Raw genomic sequence first — 23639 nt, forward strand, 5'->3', positions numbered from 1 at the left:
ATGTCAGAACTAATGATTTCTACAGTAAAATACTAGAAAATTAACGTAACACCGCCCCCTATAGTCAAAAAAGTAGTATAACACTTCTTCATAAATTCAAAAATATAACCACTATAATACTGTCTCTGTATACAAGAATATAACTACTATAATACTGCCCCTATGTAAAAGAATATAACTACTATAATACTGTCCCTATGTACAAGAATATAACTACTATAATACTGCCGCTATGTACAAGAATATAACTACTATAATACTGCCCCTATATACAAGAATATAACTACTATAATACTGCCCCTATGTACAAGAATATACTATAATACTGCTCCTATGTACAAGAATATAACTACTATAATACTGCCGCTATGTACAAGAATATAACTACTATAATACTGCCCCTATATACAAGAATATAACTACTATAATACTGCCGCTATGTACAAGAATATAACTACTATAATACTGCCCCTATATACAAGAATATAACTACTATAATACTGCCCCTATGTACAAGAATATACTATAATACTGCTCCTATGTACAAGAATATAATTACTATAATACTGCCCCCTATGTACAAGAATATAACTACTATAATACTGCCCCTATGTACAAGAATATAACTACTATAATACTGCCCCTATGTACAAGAATATAACTACAATAATACTGCCCCTATATACAAGAATATCACTACTATAATACTGCTCCTATGTACAAGAATATAATTACTATAATACTGCCCCCTATGTACAAGAATATAACTACTATAATACTGCCCCTATGTACAAGAATATAACTACTATAATACTGCCCCTATATACAAGAATATAACTACTATAATACTGCCCCCTATGTACAAGAATATAACTACTATAATACTGCCCCCTATGTACAAGAATATAACTACTATAATACTGCCCCTATATACAAGAATATAACTACTATAATACTGCCCCTATGTACAAGAATATAACTACTATAATACTGCCCCTATGTACAAGAATATAACTACTATAATACTGCCCCTATGTACAAGAATAGAACTACTATAATACTGCCCCTATGTACATGAATATAACTATAATACTGCTCCTATGTACAAGAATATAACTACTATAATACTGTTCCTATGTACAAGAATATAACTACTATAATACTGCCCCTATGTACAAGAATATAACTACTATAATACTGCCCCTATGTACAAGAATATAACTACTATAATACTGCCCCTATGTACATGAATATAACTATAATACTGCTCCTATGTACAAGAATATAACTACTATAATACTGCTCCTATGTAGAAGAATATAACTACTATAATACTGCCCCTATGTACAAGAATATAACTACTATAATACTGCCCCTATGTACAAGCATATAACTACTATAATACTGCCCCTATGTACAAGAACATAACTACTATAATACTGCTCCTATGTACAAGAATATAACTACTATAATGCTGCTCCTATGTACAAGAATATAACTACTATAATACTGCTCCTATGTACAAAAATATAACTACTATAATACTGCTCCTATGTACAAGAATATAACTACTATAATACTGCCCCCTATGTACAAGAATATAACTACTATAATACTGCTCCTATGTACAAGAATATAACTACTATAATACTGCTCCTATGTACAAGAATATAACTACTATAATACTGCTCCTATGTACAAGAATATAACTACTATAATACTGCTCCTATGTACAAGAATATAACTACTATAATACTGCCCCCTATGTACAAGAATATAACTACTATAATACTGCCCCCTATGTACAAGAATATAACTACTATAATACTGCTCCTATGTACAAGAATATAACTACTATAATACTGCTCCTATGTACAAGAATATAACTACTATAATACTGCCTCCTATGTACAAGAATATAGCTACTATAATACTGCCCCTATGTACAAGAATATAACTACTATAATACTGCTCCTATGTACAAGAATATAGCTACTATAATACTGCCCCTATGTACAGGAATATAACTACTATAATACTGCCCCCTATGTACAAGAATATAACTACTATAATACTGCCCCTATATACAAGAATATAACTACTATAATACTGCTCCTATGTACAAGAATATAACTACTATAATACTGCTCCTATGTACAAGAATATAACTACTATAATACTGCCCCTATGTACAGGAATATAACTACTATAATACTGCCCCCTATGTACAAGAATATAACTACTATAATACTGCCCCTATGTACAAGAATATAACTACTATAATACTGCCCCTATGTACAGGAATATAACTACTATAATATTGCCCCTATGTACAGGAATATAACTACTATAATACTGCTCCTATGTACAAGAATATAACTACTATAATACTGCCCCTATGTACAAGAATATAACTACTGTAATACTGCTCCTATGTACAAGAATATAACTACTATAATACTGCCTCCTATGTACAAGAATATAACTACTATAATACTGCTCCTATGTACAAGAATATAACTACTATAATACTGCTCCTATATGCAAGAATATAACTACTATAATACTGCTCCTATGTACAAGAATATAACTACTATAATACTGCTCCTATATGCAAGAATATAACTACTATAATACTGCTCCTATGTACAAGAATATAACTACTATAATACTGCCCCCTATGTACAAGAATATAACTACTATAATAGTGCTTACTCTAGAAAATATCAGCTGAATTGGTCAAAGTTCGGACAGTGTGTAGTCCGGGTCCTTCTTGACCTGTTATCATTGTATATTATCTATGATGCAGGAAAGATATACGGTATATCTTGGTACCGTGTTCGCCAGTAGATACAAAAATATTTAGAATGGAGAGTCCTCAGTGGTTGATACCTTTTAATGGCTGTTACCATCTTTTCAGTTCACCATTAAAAGGTATCAACCACTGAGGACTCTCCATTCTAAATATTTTTGTATATACCGTAATCTGTAATTTGTGGTGATAGATGCTGGCTTGTGATTGGCTGGCTGTGGTGACGTCTCTGGATTTGCTACATTGTATATATTCTGTATCACTCTCATCCTTTCTCTTTTATTTTCCAGTATCCTCTTTGCGGACATTGAGGGCTTCACCAGCCTCGCCTCACAGTGCACCGCGCAGGAACTTGTCATGACGCTGAATGAACTCTTTGCCCGATTCGATAAACTGGCGGCTGTGAGTTTATATGAAACTAGATGGTGGCCCGATTCTAATCCATCGGGTATTCTAGAATATGCATGTCCACGTAGTATATTGCCCAGCCACGTAGTATATTGCCCAGTCACGTAGTATATTGCCCAGTGATGGAGTATACAGCACAGAGTCACGTAGTATATTGCCCAGCCACGCAGTATATTGCCCAGCCACGTAGTATATTGCCCAGTCACGTAGTATATTGCCCAGCTACGTAGTATATTGCCCAGCCACGTAGTATATTGCCCAGCCACGTAGTATATTGCCCAGCCACGTAGTATATTGCTCAGCCACGTAGTATATTGCCCAGCCACGCAGTATATTGCCCAGCCACGTAGTATATTGCCCAGCCACGTAGTATATTGCCCAGCCACGTAGTATATTGCCCAGCCACGTAGTATATTGCTCAGTCACGTAGTATATTGCCCAGCCACGCAGTATATTGCCCAGCCACGTAGTATATTGCCCAGCCACGTAGTATATTGCTCAGCCACGTAGTATATTGCCCAGCCACGCAGTATATTGCCCAGCCACGTAGTATATTGCCCAGCCACGTAGTATATTGCCCAGCCACGTAGTATATTGCCCAGCCACGTAGTATATTGCTCAGTCACGTAGTATATTGCCCAGCCACGCAGTATATTGCCCAGCCACGCAGTATATTGCCCAGCCACGTAGTATATTGGCCAGCCACGTAGTATATTGCCCAGCCACGTAGTATATTGCCCAGCCAGGTTTGTCACAGGTTAAAAAATAAACATATACTCACCTTTCCGAGGGCCCCTTGTAGTCCACGGCAGCTTCCGGTCCCAGGGTCGGTATGAGCGCAGGATCTGTGATGACATCGCGGTCACATGACAGTGACGTCATGGCAGGTCCTTCTCCCATACCATCTTTGCCACCGGAACCTGCAACGGAAGATGGCGGCTGGCGTGAGCGACTACGGAGGGTGAGTATAGCAGGTTTGTTTGTTTATTATTATTTTTAACATTACATTTTTTACTCTTGATGCCGCATAGGCAGCGTCAATAGTAAAAAGTTGGGGACACACAGGGTTAATAGCAGCGGTAACGGAGTGCGTTAACCGCGGCATAACGCGGTCCTTTACCACCGGCATTAACCCTGTGTTAGCGGTGACCGGAGGGGTGTATGCGGGCGACAGGCAGTGACTGCGGGGAGGAAGGAGCGGCCATTTTCTTCCGGACTGTGACCATCGCTGATTGGTCGCGGCAGCCATGACAGGCAGCTGGCGAGACCAATCAGTGAATGAATAACCGTGACAGACAGACGGAAGTGACCCTTAGGCAATTATATAGTAGATTGTATGAACTCTGCCCAGAACCGAGCTCTACGTCTTCGCTCCATCCCTTCTATATGGGCCATACGTGCCTGTAGTCAGAGTAGAGCTGTGCCCCTCCAGTGCCCCTGGTCCATGCCGTCAGCAGCAGGGCACAGTGCCAGTCGTGGCTGGAGTTCGGCGGAGTCCTCATCATTTTTCTCGGACTCGCTTTTTGCAGGAGAACCACTGTCTGCGGATCAAGATCCTGGGCGACTGCTATTACTGCGTGTCGGGGCTGCCGGAAGCTCGCGCTGACCATGCCCACTGCTGTGTGGAGATGGGCCTGGATATGATCGAGGCGATCTCGTGAGTATGCCGCTGCTGCAGGGACTCTGCTTCAGTTAGATTCTTGTTTAAATCCAGAGGCTAATATCCCGCCTTAATATTATTTCACAGGAGAGGGTCTGCTACATTGTATCAGTGCACACAATTGTTGAGAAACACACATCAACGGTGTAAATCTGCAGGTCTGGAGGTTTGCTACAATGTGTCAGTACAGGAGACTTGTATCACTGTAAGGATTCACGCTGTCACGTAAGCATTAGGCAGCGTTCACACAGCCAATGTGGTTTGGTCTAAACGGGTGCAGTTTTATTGCTTTTCTAAAACTCAAGGGAATCAAAGCCCAAAACAGTTCATTCAGCGACACAAGTGTTGGAACCCTGGAAATTGTTCCAGAAAATAAAGTATTTCTCCCAGAACATTATTACATTTCCCCATGTTTTGTTATACAGGTTTATTTTATTTGTGTGTATTAGAACAACACAACAAATAGAGAAAAAGGGAAAATGGACATAATTTCACACTAAACCTTAAAAATGGGCCGACAAAATCTATTTCTCTGGGCTTCTTGACGTATGTGTCAGGTCATTGTTCTGGTGGAAGACCCATGACCTAGGACTCAAACCCATCTTTCTGACACTGGATGCTACATTGCCACCCAAAATCCTTTGGTAATCTTCAATTTCATGATGTTTTGCAGACAATCAGGCCACCCAGTGCCAGAGGCAGCAAAACAACCCCAAAAACTCTGTAACCCTCCACCATATCTAACTGTAGGCACTGGGTTCTTTTCTTTTTAAGCCTGTTTCCATTTTCAGTAAACAGGAGAATGATGTGCTTTACCAAAAAGCTCTATCTTGGTCTCATCAGTCCACAAGATGCTTTCCCAGAAAGATTTTAGCTTACGTACATTTTGGCAAACTGCAGTCTGGCTTTTTTATGTCTCTGTCAGAAGTGGGGTCCTTCTGGGTCTCCTGGCTTAGCATTTCATGAAAATCACACATAGACGGATAGTTCATACTGACACTGATGCCCCCTGAGCCTGCAGGACAGCTTAGATTTCTTTTGGATATTGATTTTGGTTCTCAAGTCCTCAAACAGTTCTCTTCTCCTCTTTCTGTTCTCCATACTTACTGTGACACACACCATGCATATATATACCTCCTCCCATCCTGATATATATGTCCCCATCCAGGTATACATGGTCCCCCATCCCCATCCTGGTATACATGGCCCCATTCCACCATCCTGGTATACATGGCCCCATTCCACCATCCTGGTATACATGGCCCCATTCCACCATCCTGGTATACATGGCCCCATTCCACCATCCTGGTATACATGGCCCCATTCCACCATCCTGGTATACACGGCCCCATTCCACCATCCTGGTATACATGGCCCCATTCCACCATCCTGGTATACATGGCCCCATTCCACCATCCTGGTATACATGGCCCCATTCCACCATCCTGGTATACACGGCCCCATTCCACCATCCTGGTATACACGGCCCCATTCCACCATCCTGGTATACATGGCCCCATTCCACCATCCTGGTATACACGGCCCCATTCCACCATCCTGGTATACACGGCCCCATTCCACCATCCTGGTATACACGGCCCCATTCCACCATCCTGGTATATATGGCCCCATTCCACCATCCTGGTATACATGGCCCCATTCCACCATCCTGGTATACATGGCCCCATTCCACCATCCTGGTATACATGGCCCCATTCCACCATCCTGGTATACATGGCCCCATTCCACCATCCTGGTATACATGGCCCCATTCCACCATCCTGGTATATATGGGCCCATTCCACCATCCTGGTATACATGGCCCCATTCCACCATCCTGGTATACATGGCCCCATTCCACCATCCTGGTATACATGGCCCCATTCCACCATCCTGGTATACATGGCCACTTTCCACCATCCTGGTATACATGGCCCCATTCCACCATCCTGGTATACATGGCCCCATTCCACCATCCTGGTATACATGGTCCCATTCCACCATCCTGGTATACATGGCCGCATTCCACCATCCTGGTATACATGGCCGCATTCCACCATCCTGGTATACACGGCCCCATTCCACCACCCTGGTATACATGGCCCCATTCCACCACCCTGGTATACATGGCCCCATTCCACCATCCTGGTATACACGGCCACTTTCCACCATCCTGGTATACATGGCCCCATTCCACCATCCTGGTATACATAGCCCCATTCCACCATCCTGGTATACATGGCCCCATTCCACCATCCTGGTATACATGGCCCCATTCCCCCATCCTGGTATACACGGCCCCATTCCACCATCCTGGTATATATGGCCCCATTCCACCATCCTGGTATACACGGCCCCATTCCACCACCCTGGTATACATGGCCCCATTCCACCATCCTGGTATACACGGCCCCATTCCACCATCCTGGTATACATGGCCCCATTCCACCATCCTGGTGTACATGGCCCCATCCCCCCATCCTGGTATACATGGCCCCATTCCACCATCCTGGTTTACATGGCCCCATTCCACCATCCTGGTATACATGGCCCCATCTCCCCATCCTGGTATACACGGCCCCATTCCACCATCCTGGTATACATGGCCCCATTCCACCATCCTGGTATACATGGCCCCATTCCAGCATCCTGGTATACATGGCCCCATTCCACCATCCTGGTATACATGGCCCCATCCCCCCATCTTGGTATACATGGCCCCATCCCCCCATCCTGGTATACATGGCCGCATTCCACCATCCTGGTATACATGGCACCATTCCACCATCCTGGTATACATGGCCCCATTCCACCACCCTGGTATACATGGCCGCATTCCACCATCCTGGTATACATGGCCGCATTCCACCATCCTGGTATACATGGCCCCATTCCACCATCCTGGTATACATGGCCCCATTCCACCATCCTGGTATACATGGCTGCATTCCACCACCCTGGTATACATGGCCCCATTCCTGCATCCTGGTATACATGACCCCCGATCCTGGTATACATGGCCTTTTATCCTGGTATACATGGCCCCATTCCACCATCCTGGTATACATGGCCCCATTCCACCATCCTGGTATACATGGCCCCATTCCAGCATCCTGGTATACATGACCCCCGATCCTGGTATACATGGCCCCCTATCCTGGTATACAGGAGAAGTACAGTCTCGCCAGTCTCGGTATCGCCTTCAGCCCGAGCTCCAGCGTCTAACAGGAGTGTTCAACTCCATGTACAGCAGGGGTGTCAAACTGCATTCCTCGAGGGCCGCAAACCATGCGTGTTTTCAAGATTTCCTTAGCTTTGCACAAGGTGCTGTAATCATTATGTGTGTAGATGATTAAATTATCACCTGTGCAGTACAAGGAAATCCTGAAAACATGACCTGTTTGCAGCCCTTGAGGATTGCAGTTTGACACCTCTGATGTACAGCTCACACTGAACAGGCTACAGCTTCCGTACGTCACTCTGCAGCTCCAACACACAGACTGCTCCGCTTTCCTAGCTGATACGTGCAGTCTCCATTCAGAGACAGACCCTGGCTTGTCTCTCGCAGATGCAGCTCACGTTTTGGCTGGACACTCACCAGCTCAAACACACTCCACTCTGCTCAGCTTCCAGCAGACTGACTCCATAGTGAACCCATCACCTGGTTCTTGGTCAAAGCTCGCCAGGTGCATCTACTCAAGACCTGCAGTGGTAGACATTAACCCTGTCCTATCTGGCCTAAGAGCTTTAGTCACTCAGACGTTAAATAGTGGACACCCCGAAGATTAAAGCACATGGCAGCCATCACCCAATGACCCAGCACACTACCAAATCTGCAGCAAGTACAGACCTCACGCTTTGCTCAGTCGTACTGTGGTATCAGTTGCCATTACATCTCCACGTGAGGCATCACTCAGCTTTCCCAGGTGCCTGACAAGTGAGTGAGGAATCAATCATCACATACAGATTTGCTATTCTGGGCTGTGGGAGAGCTGGAGAGGCGAACATACTGATAGGTACATCAATAGCTGCAGAGGAGCATCGCAGGTCTGGATTTCCCAGGTACTCCTTTATTTTAGGGGGTGCACACTCCCCATGATGCAGCTCCTTCACATTGTATGACCGGTGTCATGATTCACACCGTGACTGTCAACAGTACGTCATGATCGGGGTGACCTTTGGCCAGCCCATGGCTATCACAGTTGCAGGGGGCTTATCTTAGTTATCCCTCCACTGCTCCAATGTGATGAAAACACAGACAAGGCTATTGACCTCTTAGTTTACCGCAGGGGCTTATTCTAGGTATCCCGCTGCTCTGCAATATAACACGAACTGCAGGGATTTATGTATATCCTGCTTTACAGTTCCGCTTGAAAACTTGCAGCTCTCTGGCGCCCCCCTTACCCTCAGGTCAGATTAGGTACTGCACCTAGGGTAATTAGTCACCAGAAAGGCTGCCTGTTATGTACTTGCTATTGGGCACGCTGCAGGGCGATATAACGACTCCCACTCAGGCGGGAACAATAATTATCAACGCCGCCGTCACTATTTATGACTCCCAAAAACACAGGACAAGGTATGCCGCCACCAGCTTCGATTAACGGGTCCAAAGCTAATCCAAAACAGTAGCGTAATTCACTTCAGAAGACTTGGGGTACGTTTTAGAGCAGGAGAACGAAGCTAGTATTTTAAATATTTTACTCCATAAAGATCAGGCAGTGTTTATAAAAAGGTATGTAAAGATGTTACAATATGAGACAAAGTATGTATGTACAAAGCAATTATAAAATAACATGGATTAAAGAAGAAAGATAAAACTCACATGTGCACAGATAATCTCAGGCAAAACCATGCTGGTAGTCGGAGCCAAATATCCCAATTCATGAGAGAGTCTTTCTATAGTGAGATCCCAGGCGAGAATCCATGCTGGGTGAAGTGCAGAAACTTATAACTGCAGCCTTGTGACATCACTAAAGGGGTTGAGTTATCATCACCCTCCCCTCTCCTCAGCTGTACAGTTTTTTCCAACAATTCTTATAACTCTCATATCTCTTCTCGAGAATCTGGCAGAGTCATAACACACACCTCATCCATCTTGTATTAAAATTAGCTCTCTATTGATACCAAATTCGTCCTAGTTGTTCCACACGGTTCCTGAGAAATCCATACTTTTTACTCGTTGTGTTTAGCTGCTAGTGGTTACAGTGGCTGGCACTTCCGATGGAAGTTAGCAATATATACATATTATTTTTCTAGCCCAAATCGGTGGCCCAATATCTTATTATAATAAAACAAAGAACCTCATGTCTTGAGAGGGATATCAGACCAGTTTCAGCTGGAGGGAGATTTGTGCAGCTACAAGCGCAATAAAAATTCTTGTGGGGGGCCATGATGGATTTGGGATCCACATACACACACATCTCTGCCAGCAGAAACACAGAGAGAAGGGGGGGGGGTCAGAGCCCACAGTATGTGTGCTAACAGGGAAAACTAAAAATCATATTATACATGATCATCACAACCGGTGTTTATAGGAAGTACACGGACTTCCCCATTCTCCGCCCCACAAGTTCTGACCTCCCTCCATCTGTCCAATGACTTTCTTCCTCCCCCGCAGGCTGGTAAGAGAGGTGACCGGCGTCAACGTGAACATGAGAGTGGGAATCCACAGTGGACGGGTGCACTGCGGGGTCCTGGGGCTGCGGAAATGGCAGTTTGATGTGTGGTCAAATGATGTCACCCTGGCCAACCACATGGAAGCAGGAGGCAAAGCTGGGTAAGTGCAGAGTAAAAAATGTATCGCTCCCATCATCCCTGACCCCGGAGCTCACAATCTAATCTCCTATCACACAATGTATCACTACTCCCATCATTCCTGACCCCGGAGCTCACAATCTAATCTCCTATCACACAATGTATCACTACTCCCATCATTCCTGACCCCGGAGCTCACAATCTAATCTCCTATCACACAGTGTATCACTACTCCCATCATCCCCGACCCCGGAGCTCACAATCTAATCTCCTATCACACAATGTATCACTACTCCCATCATCCCTGACCCCGGAGCTCACAATCTAATCTCCTATCACACAATGTATCACTACTCCCATCATTCCTGACCCCGGAGCTCACAATCTAATCTCCTATCACACAGTGTATCACTACTCCCATCATCCCTGACCCCGGAGCTCACAATCTAATCTCCTATCACACAGTGTATCACTACTCCCATCATCCCCGACCCCGGAGCTCACAATCTAATCTCCTATCACACAATGTATCACTACTCCCATCATCCCTGACCCCGGAGCTCACAATCTAATCTCCTATCACACAATGTATCACTACTCCCATCATTCCTGACCCCGGAGCTCACAATCTAATCTCCTATCACACAGTGTATCACTACTCCCATCATCCCCGACCCCGGAGCTCACAATCTAATCTCCTATCACACAATGTATCACTACTCCCATCATCCCCGACCCCGGAGCTCACAATCTAATCTCCTATCACACAATGTATCACTACTCCCATCATCCCCGACCCCGGAGCTCACAATCTAATCTCCTATCACACAATGTATCACTACTCCCATCATCCCCGACCCCGGAGCTCACAATCTAATCTCCTATCACACAATGTATCACTACTCCCATCATCCCTGACTCACAATCTAATCACCTATCACACAATGTATCACTACTCCCATCATCCCTGACCCCAGAGCTCACAATCTAATCTCCTATCACACAATGTATCACTACTCCCATCATCCCCGACCCCAGAGCTCACAATCTAATCTATCACACAGTGTATCACTACTCCCATCATCCCCGACCCCGGAGCTCACAATCTAATCTCCTATCACACAATGTATCACTACTCCCATCATCCCTGACCCCAGAGCTCACAATCTAATCTCCTATCACACAATGTATCACTACTCCCATCATTCCTGACCCCGGAGCTCACAATCTAATCTCCTATCACACAGTGTATCACTACTCCCATCATCCCCGACCCCAGAGCTCACAATCTAATCTCCTATCACACAGTGTATCACTACTCCCATCATCCCTGACCCCAGAGCTCACAATCTAATCTCCTATCACACAGTGTATCACTACTCCCATCATCCCCGACCCCGGAGCTCACAATCTAATCTCCTATCACACAATGTATCACTACTCCCATCATCCCTGACCCCGGAGCTCACAATCTAATCTCCTATCACACAATGTATCACTACTCCCATCATCCCTGACCCCAGAGCTCACAATCTAATCTCCTATCACACAATGTATCACTACTCCCATCATCCCCGACCCCAGAGCTCACAATCTAATCTATCACACAGTGTATCACTACTCCCATCATCCCCGACCCCGGAGCTCACAATCTAATCTCCTATCACACAATGTATCACTACTCCCATCATCCCTGACCCCAGAGCTCACAATCTAATCTCCTATCACACAGTGTATCACTACTCCCATCATCCCCGACCCCAGAGCTCACAATCTAATCTCCTATCACACAGTGTATCACTACTCCCATCATCCCTGACCCCAGAGCTCACAATCTAATCTCCTATCACACAATGTATCACTACTCCCATCATCCCTGACCCCGGAGCTCACAATCTAATCTCCTATCACACAATGTATCACTACTCCCATCATCCCCGACCCCAGAGCTCACAATCTAATCTCCTATCACACAATGTATCACTACTCCCATCATCCCCGACCCCAGAGCTCACAATCTAATCTCCTATCACACAATGTATCACTACTCCCATCATCCCCGACCCCAGAGCTCACAATCTAATCTCCTATCACACAATGTATCACTACTCCCATCATCCCTGACCCCGGAGCTCACAATCTAATCTCCTATCACACAATGTATCACTACTCCCATCATCCCTGACCCCGGAGCTCACAATCTAATCTCCTATCACACAATGTATCACTACTCCCATCATCCCCGACCCCGGAGCTCACAATCTAATCTCCTATCACACAATGTATCACTACTCCCATCATCCCTGACCCCAGAGCTCACAATCTAATCTCCTATCACACAGTGTATCACTACTCCCATCATCCCTGACCCCAGAGCTCACAATCTAATCTCCTATCACACAATGTATCACTACTCCCATCATCCCCGACCCCGGAGCTCACAATCTAATCTCCTATCACACAATGTATCACTACTCCCATCATCCCTGACCCCAGAGCTCACAATCTAATCTCCTATCACACAGTGTATCACTACTCCCATCATCCCTGACCCCAGAGCTCACAATCTAATCTCCTATCACACAATGTATCACTACTCCCATCATCCCTGACCCCAGAGCTCACAATCTAATCACCTATCACACAATGTATCACTACTCCCATCATCCCTGACCCCAGAGCTCACAATCTAATCTCCTATCACACAATGTATCACTACTCCCATCATCCCCGACCCCAGAGCTCACAATCTAATCTATCACACAGTGTATCACTACTCCCATCATCCCCGACCCCGGAGCTCACAATCTAATCTCCTATCACACAATGTATCACTACTCCCATCATCCCTGACCCCAGAGCTCACAATCTAATCTCCTATCACACAGTGTATCACTACTCCCATCATCCCCGACCCCAGAGCTCACAATCTAATCTCCTATCACACAGTGTATCACTACTCCCATCATCCCTGACCCCAGAGCTCACAATCTAATCTCCTATCACACAATGTATCACTACTCCCATCATCCCTGACCCCAGAGCTCACAATCTAATCTCCTATCACACAATGTATCACTACTCCCATCATCCCCGACCCCAGAGCTCACAATCTAATCTATCACACAGTGTATCACTACTCCCATCATCCCCGACCCCGGAGCTCACAATCTAATCTCCTATCACACAATGTATCACTACTCCCATCATCCCTGACCCCAGAGCTCACAATCTAATCTCCTATCACACAGTGTATCACTACTCCCATCATCCCCGACCCCAGAGCTCACAATCTAATCTCCTATCACACAGTGTATCACTACTCCCATCATCCCTGACCCCAGAGCTCACAATCTAATCTCCTATCACACAATGTATCACTACTCCCATCATCCCTGACCCCGGAGCTCACAATCTAATCTCCTATCACACAATGTATCACTACTCCCATCATCCCCGACCCCAGAGCTCACAATCTAATCTCCTATCACACAATGTATCACTACTCCCATCATCCCCGACCCCGGAGCTCACAATCTAATCTCCTATCACACAATGTATCACTACTCCCATCATCCCTGACCCCGGAGCTCACAATCTAATCTCCTATCACACAGTGTATCACTACTCCCATCATCCCTGACCACGGAGCTCACAATCTAATCTCCTATCACACAATGTATCACTACTCCCATCATCCCTGACCCCGGAGCTCACAATCTAATCTCCTATCACACAATGTATCACTACTCCCATCATCCCCGACCCCGGAGCTCACAATCTAATCTCCTATCACACAATGTATCACTACTCCCATCATCCCCACCCCCGGAGCTCACAATCTAATCTCCTATCACACAATGTATCACTACTCCCATCATCCCTGACCCCAGAGCTCACAATCTAATCTATCACACAATGTATCACTACTCCCATCATCCCTGACCCCAGAGCTCACAATCTAATCTCCTATCACACAGTGTATCACTACTCCCATCATCCCTGACCCCAGAGCTCACAATCTAATCTCCTATCACACAGTGTATCACTACTCCCATCATCCCTGACCCCAGAGCTCACAATCTAATCTCCTATCACACAATGTATCACTACTCCCATCATCCCTGACCCCGGAGCTCACAATCTAATCTCCTATTTCACGGTTTAATACTTCTCATCGTTATGAGATTATTGGCGATCTTGTCACATGATCGGTGTTTTGGCACATTTCTCTGGGTGACAGCACAAGACATTTTACCTGTGGCAGAGCGATGACCCTATTTAACCCTTGCTGTGCTTGTCACTGCCATTCATTATTGATGTGAGTGTTCGTTCTGCTGCCATCTAATTAATAGGAGGTGACAGGCGGCATAAAAGGGCAGCGCAGGTCACAGCCCATGAATATTGGCGCCAGGTTCTGTTTTCTCTCGCAGCGCAGGTCACAGCCCATGAATATTGGCGTCAGGTTCTGTTTTCTCTTACAGCGCAGGTCACAGCCCATGAATATTGGTGCCAGGTTCTGTTTTCTCTTACAGCGCAGGTCACAGCCCATGAATATTGGCCCCAGGTTCCGTTTTCTCTTACAGCGCAGGTCACAGCCCATGAATATTGGCGTCAGGTTCCGTTTTCTCTTACAGCGCAGGTCACAGCCCATGAATATTGGCGTCAGGTTCTGTTTTCTCTTGTAGCGCAGGTCACAGCCCATGAATATTGGTGCCAGGTTCTGTTTTCTCTTACAGCGCAGGTCACAGCCCATGAATATTGGCTCCAGGTTCCGTTTTCTCTTACAGCGCAGGTCACAGCCCATGAATATTGGCCCCAGGTTCCGTTTTCTCTTGCAGCGCATGTCACAGCCCATGAATATTGGCGTCAGGTTCCGTTTTCTCTTACAGCGCAGGTCACAGCCCATGAATATTGGCGCCAGGTTCTGTTTTCTCTTGCAGCGCAGGTCACAGCCCATGAGTATTGGCGCCAGGTTCCGTTTTCTCTTACAGCGCAGGTCACAGCCCATGAGTATTGGCGCCAGGTTCTGTTTTCTCTCGCAGCGCAGGTCACAGCCCATGAGTATTGGCGCCAGGTTCTGTTTTCTCTTACAGCGCAGATCACAGCCCATGAGTATTGGCGCCAGGTTCTGTTTTCTCTTACAGCGCAGATCACAGCCCATGAGTATTGGCGCCAGGTTCAGTTTTCTCTTACAGCGCAGGTCACAGCCCATGAATATTGGCGCCAGGTTCTGTTTTCTCTTACAGCGCAGGTCACAGCCCATGAATATTGGCGCCAGGTTCTGTTTTCTCTTACAGCGCAGGTCACAGCCCATGAATATTGGCGCCAGGTTCCGTTTTCTCTTACAGCGCAGGTCACAGTCCATGAATATTGGCGCCAGGTTCTGTTTTCTCTTACAGCGCAGGTCACAGCCCATGAGTATTGGCGCCAGGTTCTGTTTTCTCTTACAGCGCAGGTCACAGCCCATGAATATTGGCGCCAGGTTCCGTTTTCTCTTACAGCGCAGGTCACAGCCCATGAATATTGGCGTCAGGTTCCGTTTTCTCTTACAGCGCAGGTCACAGCCCATGAATATTGGCTCCAGGTTCCGTTTTCTCTTACAGCGCAGGTCACAGCCCATGAATATTGGCCCCAGGTTCTGTTTTCTCTTGCAGCGCATGTCACAGCCCATGAATATTGGCGCCAGGTTCAGTTTTCTCTTACAGCGCAGGTCACAGCCCATGAGTATTGGCGCCAGGTTCTGTTTTCTCTTACAGCGCAGATCACAGCCCATGAGTATTGGCGCCAGGTTCTGTTTTCTCTTACAGCGCAGATCACAGCCCATGAATATTGGCGCCAGGTTCAGTTTTCTCTTACAGCGCAGGTCACAGCCCATGAGTATTGGCGCCAGGTTCTGTTTTCTCTTACAGCGCAGGTCACAGCCCATGAATATTGGCGCCAGGTTCTGTTTTCTCTTACAGCGCAGGTCACAGCCCATGAATATTGGCGCCAGGTTCCGTTTTCTCTTACAGCGCAGGTCACAGTCCATGAATATTGGCGCCAGGTTCTGTTTTCTCTTACAGCGCAGGTCACAGCCCGTGAGTATTGGCGCCAGGTTCTGTTTTCTCTTACAGCGCAGGTCACAGCCCATGAATATTGGCGCCAGGTTCTGTTTTCTCTTGCAGCGCATGTCACAGCCCATGAGTATCGGCGCCAGGTTCAGTTTTCTCTTACAGCGCAGGTCACAGCCCATGAGTATTGGCGCCAGGTTCTGTTTTCTCTTACAGCGCAGGTCACAGCCCATGAATATTGGCGCCAGGTTCTGTTTTCTCTTACAGCGCAGGTCACAGCCCATGAATATTGGCGCCAGGTTCCGTTTTCTCTTACAGCGCAGGTCACAGTCCATGAATATTGGCGCCAGGTTCTGTTTTCTCTTACAGCGCAGGTCACAGCCCGTGAGTATTGGCGCCAGGTTCTGTTTTCTCTTACAGCGCAGGTCACAGCCCATGAATATTGGCGCCAGGTTCCGTTTTCTCTTACAGCGCAGGTCACAGCCCATGAATATTGGCCCCAGGTTCTGTTTTCTCTTGCAGCGCATGTCACAGCCCATGAATATTGGCGCCAGGTTCTGTTTTCTCTTACAGCGCAGATCACAGCCCATGAGTATTGGCGCCAGGTTCTGTTTTCTCTTACAGCGCAGGTCACAGTCCATGAATATTGGCGCCAGGTTCTGTTTTCTCTCGCAGCGCAGGTCACAGCCCATGAATATTGGAACCAGATTCTGTTTTCTCTTACAGCGCAGGTCACAGCCCATGAGTATTGGCGTCAGGTTCCGTTTTCTCTTACAGCGCAGGTCACAGCCCATGAATATTGGCGCCAGGTTCTGTTTTCTCTTGCAGCGCAGGTCACAGCCCATGAGTATTGGCGCCAGGTTCCGTTTTCTCTTACAGCGCAGGTCACAGCCCATGAGTATTGGCGCCAGGTTCTCTTTTCTCTCGCAGCGCAGGTCACAGCCCATGAATATTGGAACCAGATTCTGTTTTCTCTTACAGCGCAGGTCACAGCCCATGAGTATTGGCGCCAGGTTCTGTTTTCTCTCGCAGCGCAGGTCACAGCCCATGAATATTGGAACCAGGTTCTGTTTTCTCTTACAGCGCAGGTCACAGCCCATGAGTATTGGCGCCAGGTTCTGTTTTCTCTTACAGCGCAGATCACAGCCCATGAGTATTGGCGCCAGGTTCTGTTTTCTCTTACAGCGCAGATCACAGCCCATGAGTATTGGCGCCAGGTTCAGTTTTCTCTTACAGCGCAGGTCACAGCCCATGAATATTGGCGCCAGGTTCCGTTTTCTCTTACAGCGCAGGTCACAGTCCATGAATATTGGCGTCAGGTTCTGTTTTCTCTTACAGCACAGGTCACAGCCCATGAGTATTGGCGCCAGGTTCTGTTTTCTCTTACAGCGCAGGTCACAGCCCATGAATATTGGCCCCAGGTTCCGTTTTCTCTTACAGCGCAGGTCACAGCCCATGAATATTGGCGTCAGGTTCCGTTTTCTCTTACAGTGCAGGTCACAGCCCATGAATATTGGCGCCAGGTTCTGTTTTCTCTTACAGCGCAGGTCACAGCCCATGAGTATTGGCGCCAGGTTCTGTTTTCTCTTACAGCGCAGGTCACAGCCCATGAGTATTGGCTCCAGGTTCCGTTTTCTCTTACAGCGCAGGTCACAGCCCATGAGTATTGGCGCCAGGTTCTGTTTTCTCTTACAGCGCAGGTCACAGCCCATGAATATTGGCGCCAGGTTCCGTTTTCTCTTGCAGCGCAGGTCACAGCCCATGAGTATTGGCTCCAGGTTCCGTTTTCTCTTGCAGCGCAGGTCACAGGCCATGAATATTGGCGTCAGGTTCCGTTTTCTCTTACAGCGCAGGTCACAGCCCATGAGTATTGGCGCCAGGTTCAGTTTTCTCTTGCAGCACAGGTCACAGCCCATGAATATTGGCGCCAGGTTCAGTTTTCTCTTGCAGCGCAGGTCACAGCCCATGAATATTGGCGCCAGGTTCAGTTTTCTCTTGCAGCGCAGGTCACAGCCCATGAATATTGGCGCCAGGTTCCGTTTTCTCTTACAGCGCAGGTCACAGTCCATGAATATTGGCGCCAGGTTCTGTTTTCTCTTACAGCGCAGGTCACAGCCCATGAATATTGGCTCCAGGTTCCGTTTTCTCTTACAGCGCAGGTCACAGCCCATGAATATTGGCGCCAGGTTCTGTTTTCTCTTACAGCGCAGGTCACAGTCCATGAATATTGGCGCCAGGTTCTGTTTTCTCTTACAGCGCAGGTCACAGCCCATGAATATTGGCTCCAGGTTCCGTTTTCTCTTACAGCGCAGGTCACAGCCCATGAATATTGGCGCCAGGTTCTGTTTTCTCTTACAGCGCAGGTCACAGCCCATGAGTATTGGCTCCAGGTTCCGTTTTCTCTTACAGCGCAGGTCACAGCCCATGAGTATTGGCTCCAGGTTCTGTTTTCTCTTACAGCGCAGGTCACAGCCCATGAATATTGGCGCCAGGTTCTGTTTTCTCTTACAGCGCAGGTCACAGCCCATGAATATTGGCGCCAGGTTCCGTTTTCTCTTGCAGCGCAGGTCACAGCCCATGAGTATTGGCTCCAGGTTCCGTTTTCTCTTGCAGCGCAGGTCACAGGCCATGAATATTGGCGTCAGGTTCCGTTTTCTCTTACAGCGCAGGTCACAGCCCATGAGTATTGGCGCCAGGTTCAGTTTTCTCTTGCAGCACAGGTCACAGCCCATGAATATTGGCGCCAGGTTCAGTTTTCTCTTGCAGCGCAGGTCACAGCCCATGAATATTGGCGCCAGGTTCAGTTTTCTCTTGCAGCGCAGGTCACAGCCCATGAATATTGGCGCCAGGTTCCGTTTTCTCTTACAGCGCAGGTCACAGTCCATGAATATTGGCGCCAGGTTCCGTTTTCTCTTACAGCGCAGGTCACAGCCCATGAATATTGGCTCCAGGTTCCGTTTTCTCTTACAGCGCAGGTCACAGCCCATGAATATTGGCGCCAGGTTCTGTTTTCTCTTGCAGTGCAGGTCACAGCCCATGAATATTGGCGCCAGGTTCCAATATTCCTTCGTATTAATATTAACATATTAATTGCCTGAAACATAATATTTCAATCAAAAACTGATTGCTGACGTTTTCGAGCTGATCTGATGGTAATGTTGAGACGCCCGGAATAATTGTGCTAATTAATGTGCAGATTTTATGGAGAAGATAATGGGACAATGATTGGAAGGGCCGGCGTCCCTGTAAGAAGAACTCACCAGTACGAAAAGTTCCTCCTCATTTGAAGGTCTCTGCTGTCAGTTAAAACATTCTTGCCCTGATCAGGTCGTGCTCACACGGCTGAGGATCTGCTTCAGTTGCACCCAGTACTCCTGATTAGGTTTGAGCGAAACGGATCGGACAAATTCTAAAATCGCCGACTTTCGGCAAAGTCTGGTTTCATGAATCCCGACCTGATCCTAGTGTGGGATCGGCCATGAGGTCGGCGATCTGCGCGAAAATGTCGCGTTTCATATGACGCTTTCAGCGCCATTTCTCAGCCAATGAAGGTGGACGCAGAGTGTGGGCAGCGTGATGACATAGGTCTCGGTCCCCACCATCTTAGAGAAGAGCATTGCAGTGATTGGCTTGCTGTCTGCGGCGTCACAGGGGCTATAAAGGGGCGTTCCCGCCGACCGCCATCTTACTGCTGCTGATCTGAGCTTAGGGAGAGGTTGCTGCCGCTTCGTCAGAAGAAGGGACATAGTTAGGGAGGGAAGATTAACCCCGAAACTGCTTGTGCTGTAGCGATTTCCACTGTCCAACACCACCATTATTTTGCACGGACAGTGGAGTTTATATTTTTGTGTATCAGCTCTGTAGCTTATTAGGCTGCGTTATAAGGCTCCCTGATAGCTGCATTGCTGTTTGTACGCCGCTGTGCAAACCAACTGCTTTTTTAAAAGCAAAAATCCTGTTGCTCCTTTCTGCACAGTTCTCTTGTTTATTTGTCCACTCTTTTGTGTGCAGCAGTCCTTTTTATTGCTGCCATACTTGTCCTGAGATCATTGTAGGGAGACTGAAATTGTACTACAGTCCTTGTATTTTTTCATATATCTTCCAGCCACTTTCTGCCACTTACATTGGGTTGTTTTATACACTGGGCCTGAGTTTTGGTTCAGTCTCCCCCCCAAAAAAAGGGAGATTTAAATTCTCCACAAATTTATATACACCTTCCTGGAGCAGAACAATATTGTATCATACAATTATTAGGTTCTGTAGAAGGACGTAGATCTGGGTATTTATTATGATGGAATATAGGCTGAACTGGATGGACAAATGTCTTTTTTCGGCCTTACTAACTATGTTACTATGTTACCTTCTACCTTGTTTTACAGTATCGTATAACGGTTGTTATTTTGGTTAGATTTTCCAAAAAATGAGGAAGTCTGGTGGAAGAGGTCGTGGGCGGTGGTTGCAAGCTGGTACTGATGATGGTGGTGATGGTGGTGGTTCATCTGGTGGTAGTGGCAAAAGCACAGTAGCACCTAAAGCTGGAGGTGTTGAGCCAGTGTCATCGTCTGGCTACACAAGGCCTCGAAGGCTCCCTTATCTGGGAGTAGGAAAACCGCTTTTAAAGCCGGAGCAGCAAGAACAAGTTTTGGCTTTCCTTGCTGACTCAGCCTCTAGCTCTTTCGCCTCCTCTTCAGAAAGTTCCATTTTTATACCTCCCTAAATGGGCTGACTCCCCCCACAGGGCCGTGGTCACCACCTGGCGCAAGCACCCGTGCGAGTGTCGTTTGCCTGGACAGGTGGGTGTGCCCACTCTTGGGCGACGGCACTGGCACAGGGTCCCTCATAGTACAATGAAGTGTCTCTGACGGTGGTGGAGCACAACCAACGTCAGACACACCGTCGTAATATGAGGGGCCCTGGGCCAGCACCACCGCCCACTAGAGAGTGTTCCCCCAGCTCGAACAGTGCTCTACCACTTGTAATACTTACCTCTCCCTGCTCCACCACTGTGTAGTCTGTGCTGATAAATCCTTCAATGGCACTGCCAATACTAATTTGTTGAAATGATAGATGATAGTTACAATATACAGGGGCCCTGGCCTCCATTTAGACCAGTTAATACTTTGCGCCAACTACCACTGTCTGCTACTCAGCTGAGGAGCCCACCCCTGTACCTAGCTATGCCGCCTGTTTAGTCCTGTTACCAATTTTGAACTGCATTTAGCCAACTTTATTCTTTGGGCCTATATCTGTGTTTCCCCCTCATCCTGCCCATTGCCCAGCCAGTGATAGATGAGTCTGCTGGTACACTGACCCATAACGCAACATTCCCCGTGCACGCTACACTGCAAGATTGTGACCCTGCTGAAAGTCAGGTCCCCTTCCCGCATACCATACCACCTTACACGGGGACAAAGAGGAAGGTGCAGATGAAAGTGCAGGTTCCTTCATCAGGTGGGGGGAGAAATACTCGTTGGCAACGTCACTGGCACAGGGCCTCTCATTGTACGCAAGAAGTGTCTCTGGCAGTGGGAGGCGCCACCTGCCGTCAAACACACCGCCGTACTATGAGGGGCCCTGTGCCAGTGAAAGTAAATTAAGATTGACAAGCTTAAGAAATAAGAATTGATGTTTTTGGCATTAAAATGGGCACTGTAGGTGTTTTCCTGGCCTCCACTCACTGCCGACTTTGATTCCCCATTGACTTGCATTGGGTTTCGTGTTTCGGTCGGCCCCCGACTTTTCGCAATAATTGGCCGATTTCACCTGACCCGACTTTTGACAGTCGGGTTTTGCAAAGCCCGACTCGATCCTAAAAAAGTAAAAGTCGCTCAACTCTACTCCTGATACATCTAATGATACATTGTAATCAGTGCAGGAGAGATCTGTGTGATGCTGCTGTGTTTATCTGGGTTAGATGCTATTGTAACAAACCCTCAGCTATGAGAGCCGGACTAGACCTAATGACTGGTTAGAGTCCTCCTAATCGATGTTTCTGCCACCGTTCATCTAGCTGTCCGGTAATGACGCCGGTCATCTAGCGGTCCGGTAATGACACCGTTCATCTAGCGGTCCGGTAATGACACCGTTCATCTAGCGGTCCGGTAATGACGCCGGTCATCTAGCGGTCCGGTAATGACGCCGGTCATCTAGAGGTCCGGTAATGACGCCGGTCATCTAGCGGTCCGGTAATGACGCCGGTCATCTAGAGGTCCGGTAATGACGCCGTTCATCTAGCGGTCCGGTAATGATGCCGGTCATCTAGCGGTCCGGTAATGACGCCGGTCATCTAGCGGTCCGGTAATGACGCCGTTCATCTAGCGGTCCGGAAATGACGCCGGTCATCCAGCGGTCCGGTAATGACGCCGTTCATCTAGCGGTCCGGTAATGATGCCGGTCATCTAGCGGTCCGGTAATGACGCCGGTCATCTAGCGGTCCGGTAATGACCCCGGTCATCTAGCGGTCCGGTAATGACGCCGGTCATCTAGCGGTCCGGTAATGAAGCCGGTCATCTAGCGGTCCGGTAATGACGCCGGTCATCTAGCGGTCCGGTAATGACGCCGGTCATCTAGCGGTCCGGTAATGACGCCGGTCATCTAGAGGTCCGGTAATGACGCCGTTCATCTAGCGGTCCGGTAATGACGCCGGTCATCTAGCGGTCCGGTAATGATGCCGGTCATCTAGCGGTCCGGTAATGACGCCGGTCATCTAGCGGTCCGGTAATGATGCCGTTCATCTAGCGGTCCGGTAATGACGCCGGTCATCTAGCGGTCCGGTAATGATGCCGGTCATCTAGCGGTCCGGTAATGATGCCGGTCATCTAGCGGTCCGGTAATGACGCCGGTCATCTAGCGGTCCGGTAATGACGCCGGTCATCTAGCGGTCCGGTAATGACGTTGGTCATCTAGAGGTCCGGTAATGATGCCGGTCATCTAGAGGTCCGGTAATGACGCC

The 23639-nt window shown here is 47.2% G+C and overlaps 1 protein-coding gene across 2 annotated transcripts in view; it reads left to right on the plus strand.

The window, feature by feature from the left end:
• Positions 1-23639, plus strand: part of ADCY5 (adenylate cyclase 5) — a 144604-nt gene that overhangs the window by 94234 nt on the left and 26731 nt on the right. The window contains exons 4-6 of one of the 2 annotated variants that reach the window (XM_069732603.1): positions 3103-3214; positions 4750-4877; positions 10498-10656. In XM_069732603.1, the coding sequence (XP_069588704.1) occupies positions 3103-3214; positions 4750-4877; positions 10498-10656 (399 nt within the window). The remainder of the gene's footprint in view (positions 1-3102; positions 3215-4749; positions 4878-10497; positions 10657-23639) is intronic. The other variant, XM_069732604.1, reaches the window with a different exon arrangement.

This window comes from Ranitomeya imitator, chromosome 7, assembly GCF_032444005.1.
Source record: "Ranitomeya imitator isolate aRanImi1 chromosome 7, aRanImi1.pri, whole genome shotgun sequence".
NCBI classification, from domain to species: domain Eukaryota; kingdom Metazoa; phylum Chordata; class Amphibia; order Anura; family Dendrobatidae; genus Ranitomeya; species Ranitomeya imitator.